We start from the raw sequence: 27,427 nt of genomic DNA, 5'->3' as shown, positions 1-27,427 counted from the left end.
AGAATTGAAGTTGAGATGAAGAAGTCTATCATGTTGAGTGAGGAGCATTGGACATATGTTTAATTTTACTGGTTGCTGAGTGGAGAGAGTTAGTAGCCAAGGGTACCACAGCTGTCTCTGCCAATTGGGAGCTATTAGAATGATGTCTGCTCAGTCCTGGATTGTCTTTTGAATTACTTTTGAAATCAGAGGAATTGGAGGGAATGTGTATAGCAAACACTGAGTCCAGGAACAGTGAATGTGTCTGGAAAAAAAACTGTGAGATTCTGGAATCTTGGAGCAGTAGATGTGACAAATTTTTGTTTAGGGAAATTGCAAAGAGATCTATGGTTTACCTCAATTTTTGGAAGAGGACCTGCAAGTATGGTTGGAAAGAGACCATTTGTGAGGCTGAAGTATTCTGCTTAGATTGTCTGCCAATAAGCTTCTTTGCAGAGAGGTAGGGATCCCATCCCTCCCTGTTTGTTTAGGTAATACATAGCTACCTGATTGTCTGTTTTTATTAAAAGGGTTTTGTTGGCAAGCTGTTGTTTGAAGGATTGAATGACGTAATATATTGCATGGAGTTCTAAGAGATTGATGTGATAATGTCAGCTCTCTGCGTGTCCACATCCCTTGTGTATAGAAGTTGTGAAGGTGAGCTCCCCAACCCATAAGGGAAGCATCTGTGACTAAAGTGGCTGTGGAGCAGGGAATTGAAATGATGTCCCCTGTGATAGGTGGATTGGGTTGTGCCATCACTGAAGCTCTTGAAGTATTCTTGGAGTAATGTGTATTTTTGAAATAAAGGATGATGAGCTTGGGGCCACTGAAATTTGAGTTCCCATTAAAGAGGTCTCATGTGAAGTGCAGTTGATGCTGCATCAGACCCAACAGACAAAGGAAACATCACCTTGTACAGGTTTGAGAGTTGAGAAGGTGATGAACGAGGTTTCGGATTGTTTGTAGTCGATCTTGTGGTGGGAATGTTCTGGCTTGGACAGTATTAAGCTCTGCTCCTGTGAACTGAATGGTCTAAGTGGGTTGGATTTCAGATTTTTCTTTGTTAACAAGAAAACCTAGTTTTAAAAAGAGTTTCAACTGTAGTTTGGGGTAGCGACAGGAGGAATTGGGCATCCCTCCTGCCGCGGACGGTGTCGAGGGTAGCGGCCGGAAGGAGTGGGCATCTCTCCTGTAAGGGACAGTGTCGGGTGGGGGTTCGGGGTTGATGGCAGGAGAAATTGGGCATCCCTACTGCCAGGGACAGTGTTAGGGTTGGCGGCAGGAGGGAGTAGGCATCCCTCCCGCCGGCGGACTTGCGGTGGGATTTGGGGGTTCCCTGCTGCGGCAGCGATCAGCTCAGCAGCTGCGTCTATTTGTAATGAAGGCCAGCATTTTAATGGCCCATATTTCAGATGTGTTGTGCTCTAGGGAGATGCCTAGGGCCGCTTAAACTTGCCCAAGCCACTTCCAGGTGAAACCACGTCCACGCCCAGCCTTGGCCCAGCTTAGGTATTACTACGCATCTCCTTAGACCCACGAAAATGCCTACAGTGTAGGCCGCCTGCTTCGGGTAGGTTTTCTCTAAAAATATGTGTCCCAGTTGGCTGGTTAGTCAGTGGTAGGACGCCTACAGCTGCCTAAAGTCGGAACACCATTTATAGAATTTGCCCCTCGGTGTCCAATGAATGAGATGTGCCACCTTGTTGTGCCTTTCTGTATAAAAATTTTCTGCCATCAGAACTTTGCAGCCTGCCATGAGATAGGCAGCTGTTTCTAGCGCTTTCTTATTGAATCTACACCAATTTTTTTTGCATCAGGTTTTTCAATGATTGCTGTAAACCATCTTGTTCATAATCTGCAGTCATGGGCTGCAACTATCAATTGCTCATCCTTAGGTTTGAACTATGGGGCAATTCTATAACTGGGCACCCCAATGTTCTGCAGGTAGCGCCTATTTTATGATGACATTTTAGTGAACATATTTCATTATAGACCACTACTTAGTAAAAGGGGTGGGGATAATTACTTAAATGCAAAAACACAGTTTATTTAAAAAATACAACACGCCTAAGTTAAGGCACTGTTTGCAGAATTTCTCCCCTACTTTCCTTTAAAGAATTCTACAATAACAGTATGTAGGATTCCAAGCTGATTTTAAAGCTGTGCATACACAGACACATTTTAAAGGTACAAAAGAACATCTGAGCCTTGTTACTTCACAGGCTCAGGGTTTGCAGAATAATCCCTTAGCTCAAAATATCAGTTTAATCAACAATCTATGTCTTTAATTATTATCTGGTTTACCAAGTCCAAAATATTATTGAGATCAATGTTTCAATCACTCTAAACACTGGCTCTTTTAACAGTTTATTCAATATACAAGGATGGCTTACGTTAGCCAAGCAGATAGCTACTATCTCACCTTGACAATCTACATTACAACTTCACTCCTTCACAGGGCTTCTCTTCAGCCCACAGCTAGGGAAGGTACAAGTCCCTCTGTATCACGCTTCTCTTCAGGATCTCTCACAGAGAGGTCGCTTCCTATGGGACCTCTCTCTGACTGACTCCACTCTAAGACATATGAACCCCTCCCTGCCTGAGTCCCGCCCCCATGACTCAGCAGGGCTGCCTCACCTCCCCCAAGCCAGCACCCCCGTTGCATAGTGGTGTAATTGTAATATCAGTGAAGAAGTACCCCTCACTCTATGCCTTTTAGACCAGTAATCAGAGTCAGTTCATGTTTTGGGGCAAACATATCCTTCTATGCCACCTCCCTCAATTATTTATTTTATTTATTTACTAAAATATTTATATACCGCATTCAACTATGCAGTTTCCATATCACATATATAAAATCTTGTTTCCCACTGATTATCACATATAATAGACATGTCAAGACAACATCGTTAATCGTCCCTGTTATAATAAGGATAGAGCACAAATTCAATAAATTCAGAAGTACAAACAAGCTTTAAATCATACATTGATGTCAGAAAAATTCTAGAAGGCGATTATCAACTGAAATACTTCTTAGCATAAGAAGGCATTGACAAACAATTGAGTTTTCAGCATTTTCTTAAAATTCATCCTCCCCATACAAAACGCAGGATACCAGGCAAGGCATTCCATAGTTCTACGCCAGCCACAGATATCATTGATCCTAGCATGCACAATTAACTTTCATGCCCCCAAACTGCACTCTCCCTACACAAGATTTTGATAATTAAACTCAAAACTCATGATCGATCAACACACAAAAATCCTATTAAAAACACAGATTAAAATACACGTTGATGGTTCTTTATGAGTTTCTGTGGCTGTCAGAACCTATTGTCTTGCTTGGACTGCGGTTGCTCTTTGCTGTCCCCCTAAGCAATTGCCTAGTCTTGCTTAATGTTTGGACTGGCCCTGCCAGTAATACGCTACTATTTTATCAATTGTAATTCACATTGATGCCACCCCTATGACTTAAATGTGTTATAACACCACTCCCTACTATGAGTCACTGGATGTTTACCCATCGAGCTACAAGAAAGTTGCAAGACAAGTTTCATAGCCCTTCATTTCGTTTAAAAATTGAAATATACTTCCTGTAATTAGTTTCAGAACCGTTACTTGTTGAGCTGATGATTAAAGTCTGATGAGAAAGCAGACAGTGAAACGTTGTTTAGTCTTCTCAAACCCAGCAAGGTCATTCATGCTAAAAATTTAGACGCCCTTTTAGTAAAAGTACAGTAAGTTTTGCAGTGACCACACATTTACAGCAAAAAACAACAAAAAAACAAACATACAGTAATTGCACAGCTGTGTAGGCCTACATTTAGTACATAGAGCACCACATTACGTCTGGGCTAATAATGAGGAAAGACCGCGCTATGAGACAGCCCAACCATGTAAAATGGTAGTCATGCATTAGAATGCTGTACAGTTATCTGCACCACCCATTCCTGATTATCATCCCCCTCCACCCGATATTACATCCTCTTCAATGCTGGATCTTCTCAACAAACTAGACACTCACCCCCCTGTCCCCATGGGCATAAATCTACCTCCTGACACTAAAACCATGCCTCTCTTTCCCCTCCCTTCCCTTTCCTCTCCCTTCACCCCCCTCAGGAACTACCAGGGGCAGCAACTCTCTAGTTCCAGTGGCAGCAGAGAGGGACTGCTACTGCCTGGAACCTACTTGACCACTAATAGTGCCCTAGTAAGTCCCAGGGGAATCAGGGCAGAGGGTAGGGCATGGATTCAGTTGATAAAGTTGTGTATCCGGGGGGGGAGAGGGGGGAGGAATCCAGCAATGTGATGTGATGTCAAAGAAAAAAAAATCAGGATGCCAGGGAATGCGCAGACTCTGCACTTGACTTTTGATAACCATGCTACCAAACTGCTAGTAGTACAGCTGCACTTACCACCTCCTCCTGAGATGGTGGTAAGTTTGGTTGCGCTATCAGAAGTCAGGACAGCTTGTACATGGTAAAGACCCAAGTGTCACAACCAATCACACTTCTTTTCATGCCTACCACAGCCAGAACCATCAGGTTGCTAATGTGGAGTCTTTAATGCAGAGTACCTTGTTTTAGTGCATAGACAGAAGAGTTGGCTTGCATTACTGTCTCTATGCTGATAACACCATGTTAGTTGCTGTACACAGTTTCGTAAAAAGGCCCTTAATTAGTTCCATTTGTGCTCCCTCCCCCTTTCCCCCAACCTCCTCTATACATGGTTGGATCTTTATGTTAGTTTCTTGTATGACAAAGCATCAGTAGATAGAACAACCAATTACTGAAGTTACTGTATATACTCGAATATAAGTCAATCTGAGTATAAGACGAGGTACCCTTTTCCCCTCAAAAATGAGTACAAAAGGCTGACTTGAATATAAGACAGGGGAGGTTTAATATTCATGTGCCTTGCACACACACCCCTCACTCCCTCCATTGCCAGACTCTGCACTCAGCCCCTCCTCCCTCCCTGCAAGGTTCTCCACCCTGTCCCACCTCCCTGCCCTCTATCCTGTTTCCTCCCCTTCTCTCCCGATGTCCTGCTGGCCTCCACCAAGCCTGGTGGTCCAGTGGTAGGCTGGGACAGGAGGAATCACTCCCATCTCCTGTCCTGGCTGACTCTGACAAATTTTTACCTCCCTCCTACCTCCCCCCCCGCGTACCTTTTTGAATCCCTGGTGGTCCAGTGGTGTACCGGGCAGGAGTGAGCTTTCTATGCTCCTGTCCCGTGATGAGCCCTTCCCAGAATGATTGCCCCAAGTTCTCGCGGCCCAGCCATGTACCGGGCATTAGCGAGTTTTCTGTGCTCCTGCCTGGCCCTGAGCCACTTCCTGAATGGCTACTGCCAGTTCTCATGAGCCCTGCATGTTAGGGCTCATAAGCTTGGAAAAGATTCTGCTGGGAGGGTATGTAATCATAAAACCATTAGTGGGGTGTAATGGGTAAAAGGAACATGGCTGTTAAACTAATTCAAACAAAACTAAAAGAAAAGGATATACCATGAAACTTACTGACCAGAAGACTGAAAACAAACTAAGCTGTGGAATCTGATGCTGGAGGAAGTGATCAAGGTGACCAACATCGGGGTATTCAAAAGTGGTTTGGACAAAGTCCTGCAGGAAAAGTCCATAAAAATAACTATTTATTTTAAGCTCAAGGTAGTAGCTCAAGGTGAGTTCTCTTCAGGTACAGTAGGCACTTCCCTGTCCCTGGAGAGATTACAATTTAATCCCTCCTTTTACAAAACCGCAAAAAAAGTTTTTAGCACAGGCTGGCGCGTTGAATGCTCCGTCCTGCTCCCGACATTCAAAGAGTTCCTATGAGTGTCGGGAGCAGCACAGAGCATTCAGTGTGCCGGCCTGCGCCAAAAAAACACATTTGCTTGTTTTGTAAAAGAGGGGGTAAGTTTGTACTGGAGAAAATTGGAGGGTGAAATGGCTTGCCAAAGATCACAATGAGCAGCAGTGGGGTTTGAACCAGACATCCCTCATGTGTCAGTCTCTAGGCACCAGACTACTCTTCCATTCCAGCCAGATTAACCTTGGGAGAGCCATTGCTTAACCCTAGAAATCTATATATATAAAATCGGAGGTATGTATGTGTGTGTGTATGTATGTATGTATGTATGTGTGTGTGTGTGTGTATGTGCCGCGATCACGCAAAAACGGCTTGACCGATTTGAACGAAACTTGGTATGCAGATCCCTCACTACCTGGGGTGATATGTTCTGGGGGTCTCGTGGCCCACCTGCACATGTGGGCGGAGCTACAAACACAACATCAGATTTCACCCATTCATGTCAATGGAAAAAATGTAAAAAGCTGCCATTCTCACAGTAATTCAAAAACGGCTTGACCGATTTGAACGAAACTTGGTATGCAGATCCCTCACTACCTGGGGTGATATGTTCTGGGGGTCTCGCGGCCCACCTGCACACGTGGGCGGAGCTACAAACAGAAAATCACATTTCACCCATTCATGTCAATGGAAAAAATGTAAACAGCTGCCATTCTCACAGTAAATCAAAAACAGCTTGACCGATTTGAACGAAACTTGGTATGCAGATCCCTCACTACCTGGGGTGATATGTTCTGGGGGTCTCTCGGCCCACAACTCTATGTTGCTTGCTCAAGGATGGGTTCACCAAACAATTTATATGTTCTTGCTCCTGGAGGTGAAACTAAAAATGTTGTTTATAATCACATTTTGCGTTAGTTGTATTGTATTCATTTTGTCCAATATTTCACATTATAATTTGAATATTGTACTTTTTATTAAGCTGTAAAACAATAATTTCATTCACCACTATAAAGTATCTTTATTTGAATCCATTTACAGTGTTATTGCTATAATTAAATACCTGTGCAACGCCGGGGCATCAGCTAGTGAGCTATAAGAAATTTAATCCAGATTTTGGGATCTGCTAGGAACTTGTAACCCAAACTAGCCTCTGTCAGGGACAGGATCCCAGTCTCAATGGACCTTGGTGTGGCTCTGCATGGCTTTATCTCCTATTCCTAGATAAACTGCAAGTCATACGAGTATGCCATTATTAGCATCCAATTATTGATGCTCATTGGCTCATTAGTCAATTTATTTTCATGTGCATCTCAGGAACGCAACCAAATTTCAGTATGCCCATCTAGGTGTCATATGAAGAATCCAAATACTATGGCCCAAATTCACTAAACCTCCAAACTGTGCACGATCCGTTTCCATTTGCATGCCGGCCGACAAATTCAGTAAAGGCCGGCATGCAAATGAGGACAATCGTTAACACGCCCCCTACCCACGGCCAGAGCGATCCCCGCTCATGTGCACACCCTGACAATAGTGACAGGAGAAGCAGCCTCCTGTCACTGCCGTCAGGGCTCAGCCCCGATTTCTCCTGCCTACCCTGCTCTGTCCAGATCTCTCTTGCCTGCTCCCAGACTCTCCTGCTCTCTGCCACCATTCCCTGCAGTGCAAGCCTGTGGTTTTAAAGCGGGCCTGCACTGCGGGGAACGGCGGCAGAGAGCAGGAGAGTCCGGGAAGCAGGGAAGAGAGATCGGGCAAGGCCCGACACACTGGTCCTGCCCAACACCCCCCCAGGCCCCGATCTCTCCTGCCTACCCTGCTCTGCTCTGCCGCGCCCCCTCCCCCCAAAGAAAAAAGCAAGAGGGATGACAACTCCCTCCTGCCATCAGCGTTTAAAAAAAAAAAAAAAAATGCTGCATGCAGCACGGCACTCACACCCCAATCCCCGACCGGCACATCCTTTGCCCTCCCCCCTGACGGCACGGCCCACCCCCGGCACCAAAAAGTTGGGAGCAGGAGAGGTGCTCAGTCCCTCCTACTCCTAGGCCTCCCACCCTTGGTCTTCCCAGGAGGTTGGGCCCGGCCCACCCATCCCGGTACCTTTCAATTAGTTGGGAGCAGGAGGGGTGCCCAGTCCCTCCTGCTCCTTGCGATAAGGCTCCCTCATCTTCGGGAGCAGGAGGGGTGCCCAGACCCTCCTGCTACGCCACTCTTCGGGAGCAGGAGGAAAGTCCTCCTGCTCCTGCTACTCCAGCCGGCCACCACCTAATAGCGGCCTTAGGCCCTGCCCCGGTGCATCATCTGATGCACGGGGAGGGGCCTAAGGCACTGAGTGGCTGAGGCGCCTCAGGATCCTCCCTGGAAGGAGCCTGGGAGGAGCCTGAGTTGCCTCAGCCAATCAATGCCTTAGGCCTCTCCCTGTGCATCAGATGATGCGCCAGAGTGTGGCCTAAGGCCGCTATTGGGCGGCAGCCAGCCAGAGCAGCAGGAGCAGGAGGACTTTCCTCCTGCTCCCTAAGAGTAGCATAGCAGGAGGGTCTGGGCAACCCTCCTGCTCCCAAAGATGAGGGAGCCTTATCGCAAGGAGCAGGAGGAACTGGGCACCCTTCCTGCTCCCAACTATTTGAAAGGTCATGGGGTAGGTGGGCCAGGCCCGACCACCTGGTCCAACCAGGGGTAGTCCGGGGATGGGAGGTCTAGGAGCAGGAGGGACTGAGCACTCCTCCTGCTCCCAACTTTTTGGTGCCGGGGGTGAGCCGTGCCGGTCAGTGGGGAGGGCGAGGGCCGTGCTGCATGCAGCATTTTTATTATTTTTTTTTTTTTTAATGCGGATGGCAGGAGGGAGTTGGCATCCCTCCTGCTTTTTTCTCTGGGTGGGGGTGTATTTGTGTGTGGGGGGCACATTTTTTTGACAGTCCTGCTTGTCTTTTATTAATTTTTTTATGGGGCAGATATTTTGCGTGTGTAACATACACAAAATATCTGTGCCATGGAAAAAAATGAATAAAAAAGACAGGCAGGCCTGTCAAAAAACCTGCAGACCTGACAGTAACTCAGTTACCGACAAGTCTGAGCAGTCGGTTTTGTCAGTAGTAAAACCCGACTCAAAATAGCCAAGCAATTGTTAGTGAATCAATCGCTTGGCTATTTTACATGAGGTTTTGCTAATTTGCATGGGAGGGTCAGGATCGGATTGCTACAGGCTTTAGTGAATGGGGTTGGAGTAAAATTTGGTCGCAAAGGGCTTACAAACCGATCGGTACACAATCGGTTTGCTTAGTGAATTTGGGCCTATATATGGATAACATTGAGCAGAATACTCTACTACAGTGTTCTTCAACCTTTTTACACCTATGGACCGGCGGAAATAAAATAATTATTTTGTGGACCGGCAAACTAATAAGACTGAAATTTTTAAAAACCCCATTGCCGCCCTGTCCTTGCGAGCTCGGTCCCGTTAACCATCTAATCCCATCCGCACAAGCCTCAAATAGTTATGATTTTATACTGAACATATTTTATTAAAGTATAAAAAGAAACAATATTCTGTACAATTGTCATTTTATAAATATAAATAATACAGGGCAAGGATCAACAAAACCCCCGTCTCCCCTCCCCTACACATATATCCCCTCTACTATCAAGAAAACTGAATAAGCCAAATTATTACAGAATGCTACACAAATATCATGCTAACAGAATACCACAGTCACACATGGCAGGAATGGTGTTAGGGGGAGTGCAACTAGGGCAACTGCCTCCTGGTCAGAGAAAGCCCTAAGCCAGCTGGAAGCTAAAGACGCACTGCCTGGGCTTTGCACTCTCCAGTTATGTCTAACATCAGCTCTAGCAGGATACATATTTTAAATCTGATATATTCTAATCACAAGATAGAAATAAAATTATTTTTTTCTACCTTTTGTCGTCTCTGGTTTCTGCTTTCATCGTCTTTTCACTCTCTTCCACCCAGCGTCTGCCCTCTGTCTCTTCAACCCAGCATCTGCCTCTTCCATCCACTGTCTGCCCTCTACCCCTACCCCTCCCATATGGTATCTGTGTTCTTTCTATGCCCTTCTCTCCTACACCAGATCTAGCATCTTTGTCCCTCTTTCCTTATTTTTCATCTGACCCCCCTTCCCAGCATCAATCTCTCTCTACCTTGTCATTCCTCTGTCTCTCCCCTTTCCCTCATCTGATCTCTCCATTCCATCCTGACTCCTTCCCCTCCTCTAATCTCCCTACCAGCTGTTTCCTTCCAATGTTCTAGCAGTACCTTCTCCCTTTTTTCCTCCCCTTATCCAACAGTAACTCTCATCCCTTCACTTTCCCTTCTCCCCTGCGAGCAATAGCCCCTTCCCCTCCCTTGTCTAGGAGCACCTCTACTCCTTCCCTCTCCAGCAAATGTTTCCTCGATGTAGGCTAGCGGCAGCTCTGTGTGCTTTTAACTTCGGCACACAGCTGCCCCTAAGCAGTATTTAAGCGCGGTTTCATGATGCAGCCTTGGGGCCTTTGGTAGGCCGGCCCGCTTCGATGATGCGATGTGGGCCGGCCTACCAAAGGACCCGAGGCTGCCTCATGAAACCGCGCTAAAATACTGCCTAGGAGCAGCTGTGTGCCGAAGTTAAAAGCACACAGACCTGCCGCTGCTTTTCTGGGGGTGTGGAGACATACGCGGCAGGAGTCGGTGGTGGCAGGCAGGAGTGCCGGCATAGCGACGGCAACAGGAAGTTGCACGTCAGCTGACGCCGGCACCTTTTGCTGCGGCGGGGTCCTGAATCCTTCGCAGACCGGCAAGATTTTTTTCCGGACCTACACCGGTCCGCGGACCGGCGGTTGAAGAACTGTGCTCTACTAAATGGCCAACTTTTATTGGTATAAGAAAAGGACAGCATTAGGAGATAATATACAATAATGTGTTTAAAATTAGGCCACTAAGGAAGGAAAGAAGTTATTTTACTGTTAACCCCAGCTATTAGTAATGATCTCACTGCATAAAATAGACCTGTACTAAAATAGTACGAGTTAGTAGTAAGTTGACACATCTTAATGGTAGCCTACATTGATAGCTACACACCTAAAATGACAGTTCTACCTTTAAACAGATAGTCGCCAGCACAGTCACCAATGTACTCACTGATCACACATATTCTCAGCGCACTAGTTAAATTAGTAATGCCGTTGAATATAGGAATAAGTTAAATGCTGACAAACCTGACTGAAAACAGTTTTTTTAAACAATGAGAAACTGGAAGTCATTGGTAAGCCATTTCTCTAGATAATATAAATTTGCAGTTGTACCGGATTGGCTGGAGGATGACCTAGACAAGGCTGTACTCCCTGGGCTTTCTGGAGAAAGCATGAGGGAACAAATGTCAGCCTCTGTCTAGAATCAGGGTCCACAATAGCCAAATTCCACAAAAATGTGAACCCTTAGCTGAATACTCTCACTGTAAAGGAATGGGAAATAAAACACAGGTACAGTAGACTCTCAGTTAACCGGCACCCTGCTGATTGATAGATGTCAGATAAATGTAGTTTCTGGTTGCTTGAGAGTTATTATTAAAAACAGGTCTAACTAATACTAAACCCCATAGTATGCCATACCATAAACTGTTCCAGACAAACTACTGGACATGTGGTAGGCAAAGCATGGATGTACTCAGATGTGACGTATCAAGTTTACACTTAAATCTCCACGAGAAATTTATTCTATTTTCATTTTTATTTGAAGTATTATAATTTAAATTTTTTTTCTGACTGCTTGAGAGTTCTGGTTGCTTGAGTTCTGCTTAGCAAAGTCTACTATAGTTACAAAGGAAGGCCCATGCCAGAGCCCTAATGAGGGCAATTCCAATTGAGCTGGTAATGCAAAGGAGCCAAAGATAACAATAACAACAAAAATTAAGCAACAGAAATAGATCAAAACTTCAAAATATCAAAAATATATATATATATATTTTTTTTTTGCTTCTTTTGTTTTCTCTTTTCCAAGGCCTATGTTTTTTATTTCCACATTTCTCATATTTTGGATATTTTTTTGGGGGAGATGACAACCTGTTCACTCCTCATTATGGCTATATTTCTCATTTTCATAAAACTACCTTCCCTTATTGGCTTTCTTTAAATATTTTTACTATGATCATTAGTGAAATGTATGCAAGGGGCACAGAAAAGGATCCAGCCTACAATTTCCTGAATTACTTAAAATAATTAAGCCTTCAAAAAGGGCAACGGATTTTTATGTAAGGAAACTAAATAAAAATAACAGGAAAAGAGAAACTACGATGGTTCTCCAAAGAAGTGGATAACATAGATTGGACAACTTGGTGGAAGCAGACGCCAGGAGAAGTGATCTACAAAAGATTACGAGAAGAAGCAAGGGATAAAGCTTGATGGTTAAAAGCTTTAATGCAAAGAAATGCAGAATGATGCATTTTGGGTGCAGAAATCAAGCTGTATAGAAGAGAGGAGGTAAGAGAATGATATGCAAAGAAAAGGAAAGGAACCTCTAAGTGTTAGTGCCTCAGGATCTCAAAGTGATGAAACAATGTGATAAGACAGTCCAGAAAGATGCTAGACTGCATAGAGAAAGGCATAATCAATACAAGAAATCTGGAGTACTGCGTTCAATATTGGTCGCCGTACCTTAAGAAGGACATGGCGTTACTTGAGAGGGTTCAGAGGAGAGCGAAGCGTCTGATAAAGGGGATGGAAAACCTTCTATACGCTGAGAGATTGGAGAAACTGGGTCTCTTTTCCCTGGAGAAGAGGAGACTTAGAGGGGATATGATAGAGACTTATAAGATCATGAAGGGCATAGAAAGAGTAGAGAGGGACAGATTCTTCAAACTTTCAAATAATAAAAGAACAAGAGGGCATTCAGAAAAGTTGAAAGGGGACAGATTCAAAACGAATGCTAGGAAGTTCTTCTTTACCCAACGTGTGGTGGACACCTGGAATATGCTTCCAGAGAGCGTAATAGGGCAGAGTACGGTACTGGGATTCAAGAAAGGATTGGACAATTTCCTGCTGGAAAAGGGGATAGAGGAGTATAGATAGAGGATTACTGCACAGGTCCTGGACCTGTTGGGCTGCCGCATGAGCGGACTGCTGGGCACGATGGACCTCAGATCTGACCCAGCAGAGGCATTGCTTATGTTCTTATGTTCTTATGTAGCAGTGCTACCCAAAGGTAGGAAGTGTCTCCCACATGGAGGTTTAAAATTGACAGAACCCAGAGCTGCCTATACTGAGCAAAAACCAAAATACTTCCCTGTCACTAAAAGGAAAGAAAGTGCCTCAAATAGTCAGAGAGGGAGCCAGAGAGTGCCAAAGCTTGCTCCTTTCTCAGGCAGGTTTGGGTGGAGCAAACCTAAAGCTAGCTCAAACACTCAGGAGAGGGCAGCCCAGGAGGAGCGTCTTTGGAAGGCTCTCCAAGCCAAGCAGGAGCAAAAGGAAGAAGCTATGGAGTGGCAAGAGGCAGAGCAACCAAGCCCAGTGGAGTCCTGCTACATGGAGGTCTCTACACCAGAGTTTGAGGTACCTGAGCCTATGGATGTGAACTTAACCATATCATGCCAATGACTGTTTGTTTTCCTATTTTTGGTGCTATGAAGAAAGTACTGCTTAAATAGGTTTTTTTAAAATTGTTTGTTGGGAAGTTACAGCAGTAGCTTCAGAGCTAGAGTACCAGTAAATCTGGTTGTAAGACAGAGCTGAGAAGGTCTGTGTTCTTCCTCCTGCCAGTTAGGGGTTTGAAATTGCTCTGGGGAATTCACTGAGATCTGGACTGGGATTTTTGTGGGTTGCTTTTGAAATACAAAGTTTGAAAAGTTTGAATTCAGCAATTCTTCCCCAGTCAGCCCTCTGGAGATAGAACTTGCCTGTAAGATACAAGGCAGGATTTGTGAACTCTAATATGCTGGAGTTTTTTGCTTTTCCTTTTGAATTTTGGCTTGTTTTTGCCTTTGGTATTTCAAAAGAGAGAGAGAAATAAAGCACGGGTACCTAATAAAGCATGGCAGCCGGCCTGCTTTTGTTGGAACTGTACAAAACTAATTAACAAGGATATTACTGTGACCAGGAAGTATCCTGAGATATATGTTTTTTGTGTTTTTGCCTGACAAATATTCCTTGTTTGTGGAGAACTGTAGTCAAGAAGGGCACCTTGACTGTGGTAAACCAGGCGCTTGCCTGAATATTTTGTTGTTGTTGTAGAAATAAAGGTAAAAGTTGTTTTTATTTTAAAATAATCCTTTTTGGTGAATGCCTTCAGTAAGCAATACTCTGAAGTACACTTGATCTCGTGTGTGAGTTGACCACCCTGTGGGGCTCCCTCTATAATATAGAGGGAGCCCCATAGGGTGGTCAACGCACACTTGCGATCAAGTGTACTTCAGAGTTTTGCTCATTAAGGTCACAGTCATGGCGCCCTTCTTGACTACAGTTCTCCACAAACAAGGAACATTTGTCAGGCAAAAACAAAAAAACCCATATATCTCAGGATACTTCCTGGTCACAGAAATATCCTTGTTAATTAGATTTGTACAGTTCCAACAAAAGCAGGCCGGCTGCCATGCTTTATTAGGTACCCGCACTGTAACAGCCTTAGTCCTGTTCTCGTCACCGGGCCCCTTTATTTCTCTCTCTTTTGAAATACCAAAGGCAAAAACAAGCCAAAATTCAAAAGGAAAAGCAAAAACTCCAGCATTGACAATCCTGGCATGCTCCTTGATATAGAGTCTATATCAAGGAGCATGCCAGAATTGTCAATGCAACCCATCCAGGCTAAGTAGCCAGTTGAACCGCAGCCTGGAGGATAACAAATGGTGTCAGGAGTGAGATCTGGGGTCCCCTACAGGTGGTTGTGAGCACTGAGAAAAAAAAAAGTTTTGCTGTGTTTTTTTTTGCTTTTTCTTTTGGGACTGTCATTAAAACCAACTGGGGTTGGACTCTTTGCTTTGTTGTTTCCTGGTTCATCGTTGGATGTTCTCATCTGGACTAGTTTGCTGGAGGACCTGCCCGGACAGAGTGAGCTGACGAACCAGACAGGAGGGACTTTACTGGAGCCGGACTGGCAAGAACCAGACCAGCCAGAACACAGGGCCTTGAACCCAGCACACAGGTGCAGACTCATCAATACCTCCAATAAGAGTACCTAAATGGGGGACTGGTGAGGATACTAGTGCTATCTGGTTCAGGGAGATGGCGGGCCTACTTAGGAAGCGAGTGAAAGTGCTCTGCATGGGATACCGCACTTGGGTGGTGTTTCTTTATTTTATTTCCATCCAGGTGGCTAAGATGGATCCCCAACAACTGATTGCAATGCTGGTCACAGAGCGAAAAAAGCAGAACGAGGACCTAGATCCTTAAAACTAACCAGGACCTGTGGTGTGGTAGTCAAGAGACTACGCAGTGTCAGCATGACAAGATACTTATGGCCATGGGTGAACAAATTGAAGTTTTGGCTCAACTGCTACAGAAACCATCCGTCCCAGTTGTCCAGGTGGTACCAGACTCAGCCACACAGCATCTGGTAGGACACAATTCCTTGGCAATGTTGAATTTATGCAAGATTGCACCCGGAGATACACTGGATGATTTTCTAAACTCTTTCCAGCGAATAGCAACTGCAGTAGGTTGGCCACCCGAACAGTGGGTGGCCAATCTTTGCTTGTCTGGAGAGACTGGCTATTTTCCAGACCCCAAGTCTCAACAAGCTAGAAATTACACCCTACTGAAGGCCCACATTTTGGACTATTTGGGATTTACTTGTGAACACTACAGACAGAAATTTAGGGCCACACACATGTTGGAGAAGGAAAGGTCCAAAGCTCTGTCACAGAGGCTGACCAAGCTGGATGAAAGGTGGTTACAACTTCACCTCACTGATCCAAGAGCACTCTTTGCTGAGATCTTAAAGGAATAGCTGCTTGAGCATTCCTAAGTGCTTGAGAGGTTGGATCAGAAGTCAAGGCTGTCAAAACCTATTCCAGGTTTTTGAGGTAGTGGAGGCATACCTAGATCCCCAGGGTTCTGAGGGAGGTGAAAAAACTGATTCCCCTTTCAAGGTTTAGCCAGTGAAAGGACAGTCTAGGGAGGATAGGAACCCTAGCTCTAGAGATCCTCCTCACAAGATGGCCACAGCTCCGAACACTAACTAACCCTAACCCAGTGTTTTAGGTGTGGTAAGAAGGATCATACCTAGAGATACTGCAAAGAAAAAAAAAAAGATTTTGTGGTATCCATTGGCTCTGATAGTGATACTACAGGCGCATACACAGCCCTGGTCTCAGTAGGAGGTCAGGCGACCCCTGACCTGATAGATACCAGGACGGAGCAATCCATGATGGCTTCCCGGTTCTGGAGAAAAATATTTCCCCAGGAGGGGAGGAAGAAATGCAGTACCATGGTAGCCATCAAGTGTATGCATGGGGATAGTGTCCGGTATCCACTTAGGCCCACAACTATCTTATACAAGGACAAAGTTTACCAGCTTTCCTTGGCTAGTGCCCTAGACTATTGTCCCTTGGATCTGATACTAGGAAGGGACTGGACTGGACTGGGAGAGCATATGAAGGCAAGGCAAGATTCAGAGCTACAAGATGAGTAAAAATATTATGCTAAATCTTCGCACAGTTTCTTTAATTTGGAGAGCAATTTAATATTCAGTTGTTTCCATGGAGGTTTTACATGCCCACTGCATCATCCTTTAGCACAGTGGTTTTATTCTGCTTTTCTCCTGCTTATCATTCTTGCTGCATCAGGAGCAAGATTAACACAGAAAAATCAAATCTCACAAGGACTGTGAAACCATTCTATTTAGCCACTTTGGGCCTTTCTCAGAACACAGATAGAAGTTATTAGGTAAAAGTGCTGACACAACCCCAGGAGATCAGTGAGAGTCCTCTCTTTAAGATGGTTATCAGTATCAAAGGTCTACGTAAACACAGTTTGTTCCTCTTTACCTTGCTAGAGATGTTATTGATGAGATACCAGTACTTCCTTTACATAAAAACTACAGGAACATGAGGGCAAATGCCAAAATCACAGTACTTGGAAGCTATTTGATGTTTGAATCTATGTCCAGTCAGGGCTGGTGCAAGCATTTTAGGCATCCTAGGCAAACCTTCAGACCTGTGCCCCCTTTGGCTAACTTTTCAGGCCCCTCGTGCAACCTCCTGCTGAAGCTCAGATAGTTAAACTTAACTTCATGGTCATCCGAATACCACCCCTTCCCAGACCAATGCATAACTGCCCTAGAAATGCATAACTGCCCTAGAAAACAGATGGGCAAGCGGACTGCTTGCCCCAGTAAAATGGAAGATGAAGGTGCATACATGTTGGAAGTCGGTCGAGACCCTTTATTGTAGGAGATCACATATTTGTACTAATAAACATAAAAACATAAATTACACCATGATTTATGGTTTTATGATTATTAGTACAAATATCACCCTTAAAGCAGCCCTGCAGAGGGAAACACGACTGTGTTGGGCATTCTTTTATGTGGTCTCCTACAATACAGAATCTTAACCAACTTCCAATGGAAATGCACTAATACTGGACATCGCGCAACCAGGAAGTGACATTAGAGGGACAGCTGAGGCTGGTGCAAGCAGCAGTTTGCAGATGCAAAGATTTAAAGAGGTATGGGGGAAGGGAGAGGAGGAGAGGTGCTGAGGTTACAGCGTATTCTAAAGGTGACCACTGCTGGGTTTGGAACCAGGGGTTCTGGAAAATCGGTGGTGTACCTACCTGGTCATTTTTTTTTTGGTCATGCTGTTAAAATTGTTAGTTTTATGTTAAACTGCATCTGTTGTACACTGCCTTAGGCGAATCTCTTCATTAAGGTGCTTAATGAATTCCAAAGCAGAAACAGATAAATATTTTCCAATTTAAAATACTACACTGAAAAGAAGAAAACAGCATGAGATTGTGCTTCCTTAATAAAGCACCTCCTTTGGTTTTTCTGCCAGCCTAAACCATTTCAATTGTCCTTTTTGCTCTTCATGGTGTGTTACATTTTGATCAAATCTGGTTCCATGTGGAATGAGCGAGGATGGGATTTCAGTCCTCATCTGAAGTTTGCACTCTCACATTTAATAAATCAGTACACGTCCATTCATAATTAATCTGTCTTTGGAGTCTGTCATATAAACATGTCCTACAGCTATCTCCAAAAAGGAGACAAATTTACTAGGTGATGCAAATCAATTATGCTGTTATCTCTTTGGTAAGCTGCCAAACTACATGAAAAGTGAAGCAGGTGATGGCTCAGACAACAAATTCAGATCCGCAACAAGGATTGCAATTGGACAAAATTAATCAACTCCCGCACCTGTCATTTTATTTTTACAGCTTAAATAACATTACAATTGAAAATGCAGTTGGCTAGAGCAATGACCATTCCAGAGCCCCAGCATTCCTGAAAGTACAACTCTGCAGCTCATTAGAAATCTGGCCTGTGTCTGCTGATCTTTTCTTCAGATTAATACGCACGCCTTTTCAAATCAGTTATCATTCCTTATTATACATCCCCTTTCTTGTTATTAGTGAACCACAAATATTAAAATGACAACATAAAGCCGCAAAAGAGTTATGAAAAGATGCTATGTTAGGAGACTGATTTATTGACGATTTCCTCCCCTCTAGAAAATCATATGCACAGGATTTGTCCAAAAGGTCTCTTCACCTTGGGGGTGCAACCTCCTGGTTCAAGTTCATTAGTGAAATGAGAGTCCCTGGGATATTCACTCCACAGGAGCTGATTAGCCAATGGAAGGTGGGGGCTGGCAGAGACCAGTGCAGGAAGAGCAAGGACTCTTGCAGGTATAATTAAGAAGACAAAAGGGCAACAGAAGCAGCAGTGGGAAATGTAACCCCTCTTTTCACTCTCCCCCTCCCCCCATTTTACAAAGCCGTGCTAGTGGCTGCTGCTGCAGTAATTGCTCCAACGTCCATAGGGAATTAATGTACGTCGAAGTGTTTACCACGTAGTGGCAGCTAGTGTGGTTTTGTAAAAGAAGCCCTCTATTTCAGTGGTCTCAAACTCAAACCCTTTGCAGGGCCACATTTTGGATTTGTCGGTACTTGGAGGGCCTCAGAAAAATATAGTTAATGTCTTATTAAAGAAATGACAATTTTGCATGAGGTAAAACTCTTTATAGTTTAGAAATCTTTCCTTTTGGCTACGTCTTAATAATAATAATAATAAAGAAACATATGATCAAGAAACTTTTATTTTACTTTTGAGATTACGATAAACATACCGAGGGCCTCATAATAGTACCTGGCAGTTGCTCATTTGGGTGAGTGAAGTTATAAAAAAGTCTATGGGAGCACTGATTTTAGAGAGGTTTGTTTGGGAGGGGCATGGATTGTGTAGCCAGTTTGTTTTTTGGGTTTTTTTAAGTGAGGGTAGTTCGAGTGGGGCTGGGGGGTAGCATGGGTTATGATTTGAAGGCTGCAAAGTCTAGCAAAAACCCCACAAAATATCTTAGAGAGATATAGGGGCTCATTTTCAAAGGAAGGAAAAAACCCTTGATAAGTTTAAAGGGAAATTAAAAAGTTACCTATTTAGGGACGCTTTTGGATAATTCATCTCCATATTAGTAAGACATCGACTCTTACGAAGGCATAGCACCACCTACGTTGTTCCCCTATGTTTTATCCCTTTTTTGTTCTATATTGATTGTAGTTCTCCCCTGTACCTTCCTCTCATTTAGCAGTAAGTCAGTATTTTCTCCAAAATTGTTCGTCTCCCCTTTTTTCTGTTTTTTTATCATTGTACATTGCTTTGAATTTATGAAAAAGTGATTTCATTAAATTTTAAATAAACTTGAAAACTTGTACCCCTCTTCTACGAAACTGAGATAGCAGTTTCTTTTTTTTTAATAAATTTTTTATTCATTTTAAAATCAAATACATAGTGCAAACAGCTAAACAAACAAGTAATATATCCAACTGCACTTTGATTCAATCAGATACTATACAATTATTAAATCCTACCTCCCACCCTCCCTCTCCCTCACCCCCCTGGATATGTATACCAATCTTTCATAAACCAAAAGGAATTAATATTACCATATTATAACTTGCAATATTTTGTTAATGGGCGTCCTATGAGCGTCGGGAGCAGCGCGGGCCATTCAGCACGGCTCTCTGCGCTAGAAACTGCTATCGCAGTTTCATAGAAGACGGGGTTAGTTGCACCAAGTAGATGGTACTTTGTGTGATTAAGGGCTCCTTTTACTAAGCTGCGCTAGCGGTTTTAGCACGCACTACATTGCCGCGCACTACACGCTAACGCCTCCACAGAGCTGGCGTTAGTATTTTTTGTGTAGCCTGGGGTTAGCGCGCGCTAATCTTTAGCACGCACTAAAAACGCTAGCGCAGCTTAGTAAAAGGAGCCCTAAGTGCTTTGAAAATGAGCCCCTTAGGGAGGAATTCAAAGGGCGCCACCACATTAATGCGTGCCAAATATGCCCTTAGGAACATAATGGGTATCTTTAGCATTTAGCACATGCTAATGTTGGTAACGCCCTGTGATAAATTCCCCCCCCTAAATATCAATATAAATCAAAATCTGCCATGAAATATTTTTAAATACTGTAAAAGGCATTGGGCAACAGGGCTGATGTTTTATTTTTATGAGATTGCACATATTGAAGTCTAAAACTTTCAGCAGTGTAGTTGTTTTAAGTCTGAATAAGCAAAAATGACAGTGGCTTGTGGTACCTTATACAGTAACTAAACACTGGTCCTAGAATACTCATGCCTTAATATTTACTTTTTCAGATGAAATGAATAAAGGGTCTTCAAAATCTCAAACCTCAATAACGCGCCCCCTCTTTTTAGCAAGCTGTGCTAGAGGTTTTTAGTGCGGGCAGGCAAGGTAAGTGCTCCAACGCTCACAGGAATTCTAAGAGCGTTAATGCATTTACCGCGTTAGCTCACCCCAAAAACTTCTAACGCAGTTTGATAAAAGGGGCCTTAAGCTGTTTAGGTCGATTAAGGGCTAGATTCACTAAACAAACCGACTGTGTACCGATCGGTTTTGGACCCCTTAGCGACCAGATTTCCCTCCGGCCCGACTCACAAACCTCTCCTGCAATCCGCTTCAAATCCGGGCATGCAAATGAGGGGAAACACATTCAAAGTAGGCAGGGACGCAATTCACCAAACAAATTTGGGACACCGATTGGGCTGGCCGATCATGAATAGAAGCGACTGCTGGAGACCAGTCGCACACGTCTCTGCCAACTCTCCTGCTCCACTGCCCTGCTCTTTGCCCTGATCTGTGTAGGAAGAAAGGTTTGCAGCACTGGGGGGAAATAAACACATTCAACCTCCTCGTGCGGCTCCTATCCCTGCTCTGCTCTCTGCCCTGAGCTCTGCTCCGAGTTCCTACTCTCTGCCGCCTTCCCTGCAGTGGGTTTAAAGTGGGGCTGCATGCCACAGTGCAGCCCCCGCTTTAAACCCGCAGGCTCGCACTGCAAGGAAGGTGGCAGGAGAGTCTGGGCGGCAAGAGCAGGGCTTGGCTGGAAGGGGAGAGCAGGAGAGTCGGTGCGCGTAAGAAAAACAAAACAAACAAGCAATTTTTTTTTAAAACACAGTCATAAAACGCATGTGCAGACCATCTGCAGGGAAAGCAGATGGTCTGCGCATGCGTCTGGATCGCACGCTCGCAATCTGTGCGGTCGGAGGGGGACGTTCCTCCGATCGCCCTAATTTGAATTTGTTTGTGTTGAGAATTCGTTGGGCCTGCGGGAATCGGCCATGGATCGCCCCCCCAAAAAAAGGTTAGTGAATCTAGCTCTAAGTGCCATGAGCTTGTGTCATATAAATGTTTAAATGTATTAAGGGAGGAATTTATCAAAGGACACTACCACATTAGCACGTGATAATTGTGTTAGCAAAATGCTAAAGATGCCCGCAGGATATAATGAGCATCTTAAGCATTTAGCGCGTGTTAATGTGGTAGGCGCCCTTTGATGTATTCCCCCCTAAATGTAAAATTACTCTCTTTACTTAATATAGCCCATTTTTGTCAAGGTTCTTAAAAATAAGTTTTATTTAAATAAATTATAATTATTTTTGTACTTATATAATTTGATTTTACACATTAGCCACCAGGATTAAAGCATGTTACTTTTAAAAGACATTTTCAATCAACATATAACCTCATCCGATATACCCCCTTTTTATCAAGCTGCACTGCCAAGCAGCACGAGCTAAATGGCAAGCCACCCTTAAGAATAGAGTGGGCAGCTCGGCATTTAACTTGCGTTGCTCGGCAGCGCAGCTTGATAAAAAAAGAGGGATAATATAATTCAAATAACACAAATTCATACATCATTTTTCATAGCAAATAACAATTTCACTGAAATCCTTAACTCTGCAGAAATTAACCCCATCTTTTAATAAGCCGCGATAGAGGTTTCTACCATGGCCTGGAGAGCTCAATGCCCTGATGATCATAGAATTCTTATGAGCATCAGAGCATTTTGTGCTCCAGACCACAGTAGAAGACTCTACCTCGGCTTAGCAAACAAGGGCCTAAAATAACAAAGAGACCCATTTATAAATCTGTGGCGAGCGCTAATGGGTGCTTACTGCAGCAGCAAAAGGCACAACGCATGGTGCATTGAGGCATCTAGCAGTAATTTTAGAATGTGCGTGTGGTACCCAAATACTACAAAATAAAATTCTTTTTTTGCACAGGAGGCATGTTACCAAACAGCGAAAAAAATGGCTTTAATATGCCCTTATGCAGGTCTTTCTCGCGCACCAAGGCCATTTTTATCGCTGTTGTAAAATGCCATTATATATAAAAAAAGAAAATTCTGGCAATTTACCCCAACAGTAAAAATGACTTGTGTACGAGAAAGATCTGCATAAGGGCACACTATGGCCACTTTTTTGCTGTTTGGTAAAAGGGCTCAAAAGCCTGAAATGCACAGAAAGATTCATTTTAAAAACATAAGAACAGCCTTACTGGGTCAGACCAGTATCCCATCTTCACGGAGGCCAATCCAAGCCACAAATACCTGGCATAAACCCAAAATAGTAGCAGCATTCTACTCCACCGATCCAGGGCAAGCAGTGGCTTGTTTCAACAGTAGACTATGGACTTTTTCTCCAGGAACTTGTCCAAACTTTTTTTAAAACCAGCTACATTAACCATCCTCACCACATCCTCTGGCAATGCATTAGAGAGCTTAACTATTCTTCAAGTGAAAAAATATTTCCTCCTATTGGTTTTAAAAGTATTACTCTGTAACTTCATCAGGTGTCCCCTAGTCTTTGTAAATCTTGATGCAGTAAAAAATCGATCCACTTGCACCTATTCTTCACCACTCAGGATTTTGTAGACTTCAATCATATCTCCTATCAGCCATCTCTTTTCTAAGCTAAAGAGCCCTAACCTTTTTAATATGAGAGGAGTTCCATCCCCTTTATAATCTTGGTTGCTTTTCTTTGAACCTTTTCTAATGTCGCTATATCTTTTTTGAGATAAGGATACCAGAACTGAACACAATACTCAAGGTGAGATCACACCACTGAACGATACAGAGGCATTGTAACATTCTTAGTCTTGTAAGCCATCCCTTTTTTAATAATCCCTAGGATCTTGCTTGCTTTTATGGACAACGCCAAACATTGGGAGGAAGGAGTCATTGTGTTGTCTACAATGATACCCAGATCTTTTTCTTCAGCTCTGACCCCCAAGGTGGACCCTAGCATCCAGTAACTATGATTTGGATTATTCTTCCCAATGTGCATCACTTTACATCTGTTCAAATTAAATTTCATCTGCCTTTTAGATAACTAGTCTTTCAATTTCCTAAGATCTTCCTGCAATTTTTCACAGTCCGCATGCATTTTAACAACTTTGAACAGTTTAGTGTCATCTGCAAATTTAATCACATCACTCGTAATTCCAATATCCAGATCATGAGCACCGGTCCCAGTACAGTTCCCTGTGGCACACCACTATTTACCCTCCTCCATTAAGAAAAATGGCCATTTAACCCACCCTTTGATTTCTGTTTGATAACCATGAGAAGAACCAGGGCCAACCTTTTTTCACAACTATGAGGAAAACAAATTGTGTGTACTGCACTCTACAGATCTCTTTATAATCGCCTCATTCTTTTTTCAAGAATAAAGTTAGATAGATAAACCTATAGTAGAACAGATTTTACAACATGGGATAAATTTGAAATAGGTGGCTAAGAATCAGATGCCAAAAAGACTGGGTGCTATGCTAATTTTCTGTAACAGCAGAATTTCATGCCACATCTGTTATAGAATACTTGTGTAAGTCCAAGTTATGTGTCAAGCTTTAGCCATGTCTACAGTTGGCGTAAACAGTGGCACCTAAATGCAGCAGTTGGGAGCACAGAAGCAACTATTGCTTAAAGTGCGAACAAGAATAGTCAGAATTCCCCTGACATACCATGCCACTCCTATGTAAATACCTCTTTGCATCTGCACATGAAAAAGTTAGGGCAATGTCTCTCAAACTTCTCTAAGCCGTGGCACACTAAACTTTGGGCTGCGGCTGGAGGGTCCCCGCAAATGCGCAGACATCGATGCGATGATGTCACACGCATGTGTGATGTCATCACTACATTCACGCATGCGCAGAGGCCCTCTAGACTGGGCCCTGAGCTTGTTAACCCTAAAATGAGTGCGCTGGTGGGGAGGTGCGGAGAGCAAGAGAGGCGCCTGCGAGAAGGAGAGGTGCCGGTGAGGAGGAGAGGTGCTGGCTGACTCGCCTACACAACAAGCTTCTCACAGCACACCCGAAATATCGCCGCAGTACACAGTTTGTGATACACTGAGTTATGGCATAAGTGTATGACATGAGCAATAGCACCAATTAGTCCTTGTTAATGCCAATTATCGGTATTTATAAGCAATTATTTGCCAATTTAGTGCCCGTTAATTGTGTTACATGTGTAACTGGCCCTATTCTATAACTGCATGCCAAAATGTGTGCCTAACTGGATACCATTTATAGAATTGGGGGGTATATGACCAGTCTGGGAAAATGAGCTCTATGTTCCTTTTTTTTTTCTCCTTAACTTTAGTCTCATTTTACTTGGGACATCTGGTCAATTTATATAAGGACACCGGTCCCTGAGAGTTCACTCACACCTGTGCCTTCAGCCATACATTTATTTACTGTACTCAAGATTAAAAATCAAGCATATTTTCATTCTAAAGGAAGGCACAACAGTGTGATAATAAATGGCTGGCAAACGTCCACCACCAAATTCCATCAGCTACATTTCAAATAATATCAAAGCGCTCTTTTTAAGCTTCCGACACTGCAATGAAAACAATGAGTGGGTAAGCAGGGGAGTGCAATACAGGACCGAGATTCAGCTCTTGAGCAAAGTTTCACAACCTAGAATTAAGGGTGATCTCAGGGATGAATCACTGAGGACAAATCAGCCAAGAAGCTCCTCTGGCATCAGGAGGATCAAAGAAAAAACAAAAATCAGGAAGCCAGAAGCAAAAAAGATTTACCCGTACTATTCATTTATTTATCTACTTATTCTTTTATACAAAATATGATGATGAGTAGAAGTTGAGAAAATGACAAATAGGTTCAGTTTGATGAAAGTCGCCCCTGCACTTAATAAAATGGAAGGTGACAGTGGGAAAACCGGGATGCAAAGAAAGCAATGGATTCTGTGCAACAGAAGGCTGCTGCTCTTCCCCTGGATACATTTCTGTGTTATGGCTCTTATCTCTTTAGAATTTTTTTTTTAGGTTAAAACAGCTCTTTGAGAAATATGAAGTATCAACTTGCATAGGGGCTAAAATAAGTATAAGGATGGTAGCAAATACCTGTACATCTGCCAGCATGTATAGCAGGAGTAGCGATTTTACACAAATAAAGGTAGAAAAACATGACTTGCATCACTGCAGCTTCTACATATAAATGCTGGCAATTACATGTGGAAGGGGTGATTTTGTAACTTCTATGTACTCTTTATAAGAGTCATCACTAATAGTGGTCTGCTTTCAAACATCTATACTTTTGAGTGTCTCTAATTAACTAGTGACGCCACAATTTTTTTCTTTTTACTAATACTTTTGAGGCAAAAATAAAAATGAGGGATTAAAGAAAATTACCCCTTTAATCCCTTGTGTAAACACATTGCTGAAACAAGCACTTCTATGAAACCTATGGGTGCCTCAGAGCTGGGAGATTTTTAAATTTAAGTGTATCCATTGTAAAATGAGAAACAGACATGCACATTTTGGCCTGACAAAACCAAGCTCCTTTGAAATATCAGCCTGCCAGCCATGTACATGTGCAAATAGCAGCTTTCCAAAATCACCTTTTACCAGTCTACATGTTGCTATTTCCAATTTGCAGATACTCCTAAAATGCCCTCTTAAGTATGAGAAAATGCAGAAACCATCTCCAAGATTAATACACCAGGAAGGAAAATTAAAATTTACACTTGGCCAGTGTGACATCTAGGGAAGAGATATTACTGAAAATGCTAAGCGCTCCTTACAGTCATAAATTGCTCATCATCTCTATAATGATCTATTACACCATAGAGATTAGGTACTGCAAAAGAACACTTTGGTCACAACAGACGAGTTTCATATTATGAAATCACTATCTCCAATGGAAGAAAAAAAAAAAAACCACCCCGAAAATATCAGCAAATGTCTGTTTCCAAGGAGATCGGCTCCAGAAATATTTGGTAGAAATTTGGAGTTAGTTTTGTTTTCATTTACGGTTATTTATGACGTCATTTTTGGTTTACCTTTGAAGATTCTTTCAATTTCCCCCCCGTATCCGTATTTAATGCCCTACCTCCGTCTTTTTTTTTTCCTAAATCAACTCATATAGTACAGTACTGTGAAACGCTCTCTGTATCCGCGGGAGGTGCACTGCTAGCCATTTGCTTTTGTTTAAAGCGGAACATAAATGAACAAATCTAGAAAAGCAAAGCATGGGACTAAGCGATCATTTCCAGAGGCTGCCCACGTTCAGCTCAGCATCTTTGCATTAAGAGAGCGAAGCGGCTCACCTAAAACCACGGCGATCACTGTGCTCATGAGCAGCCAGTTGTTCCGCAGGAAGCGCTTGCAGTCGCATCCCCTCGTCGCCTGCTTGCCCATTTTGAGGATCGATATTGGAAGGAAGAGACGGAACAGTTCAGCGTCAGGAGTGGCGCGAGACTGGAGGCAACGCTGCTGGGTGAGCACGCGGCACGATAGTACTCAGTTGTCTGTCAGGGAATAACAGGAGGAAAGCTGCGGCCAGTGACCTAAACCTCGCGCTCTCGGCACGCCCCCTCCTCCTCCTCTCTGGCTCCGGCCTCGCCCTCTCATCTCGCGCGGGGCTCAGCTGTCATTCAGCCGCGCGGTTCTCCTTCTTTGCAAGCACTGAGATCCACGTCAGGATTGGTTGGCGACGGATGGGTGATGTGAACTTTCCATCTATTGGCTGCTCCGTGAGATAAATTATGCGGGGAGTGCTGTAGGAGGAAGCAGCAATTGGTTGCTAAGTGATTGAATGAGCAGGTGGACGGTGAACATTCAGTTAGCATCTTTAAGGTTAGACGATTCTAAGGGTTTGCCCCTCTTTAGTATCGTGT

At 43.6% G+C, this 27,427-nt stretch overlaps 1 protein-coding gene across 1 annotated transcript in view; it reads right to left on the bottom strand.

The window, feature by feature from the left end:
- SLC1A1 (solute carrier family 1 member 1) overlaps window positions 1-27,196 on the bottom strand; it is a 157,357-nt gene extending 130,161 nt beyond the window's left edge. Inside the window, exon 1 of the mRNA XM_033925502.1 lies at window positions 26,858-27,196. Within this exon, the coding sequence (XP_033781393.1) occupies window positions 26,858-26,948 (91 nt within the window). The 5' untranslated portion in view covers window positions 26,949-27,196. The remainder of the gene's footprint in view (window positions 1-26,857) is intronic.
- Between the last annotated feature and the right edge of the window lie 231 nt (window positions 27,197-27,427).

This window comes from Geotrypetes seraphini, chromosome 1 (assembly GCF_902459505.1).
Source record: "Geotrypetes seraphini chromosome 1, aGeoSer1.1, whole genome shotgun sequence".
Taxonomy (NCBI): domain Eukaryota; kingdom Metazoa; phylum Chordata; class Amphibia; order Gymnophiona; family Dermophiidae; genus Geotrypetes; species Geotrypetes seraphini.
This window is presented reverse-complemented; position numbering and strand designations above follow the sequence as displayed.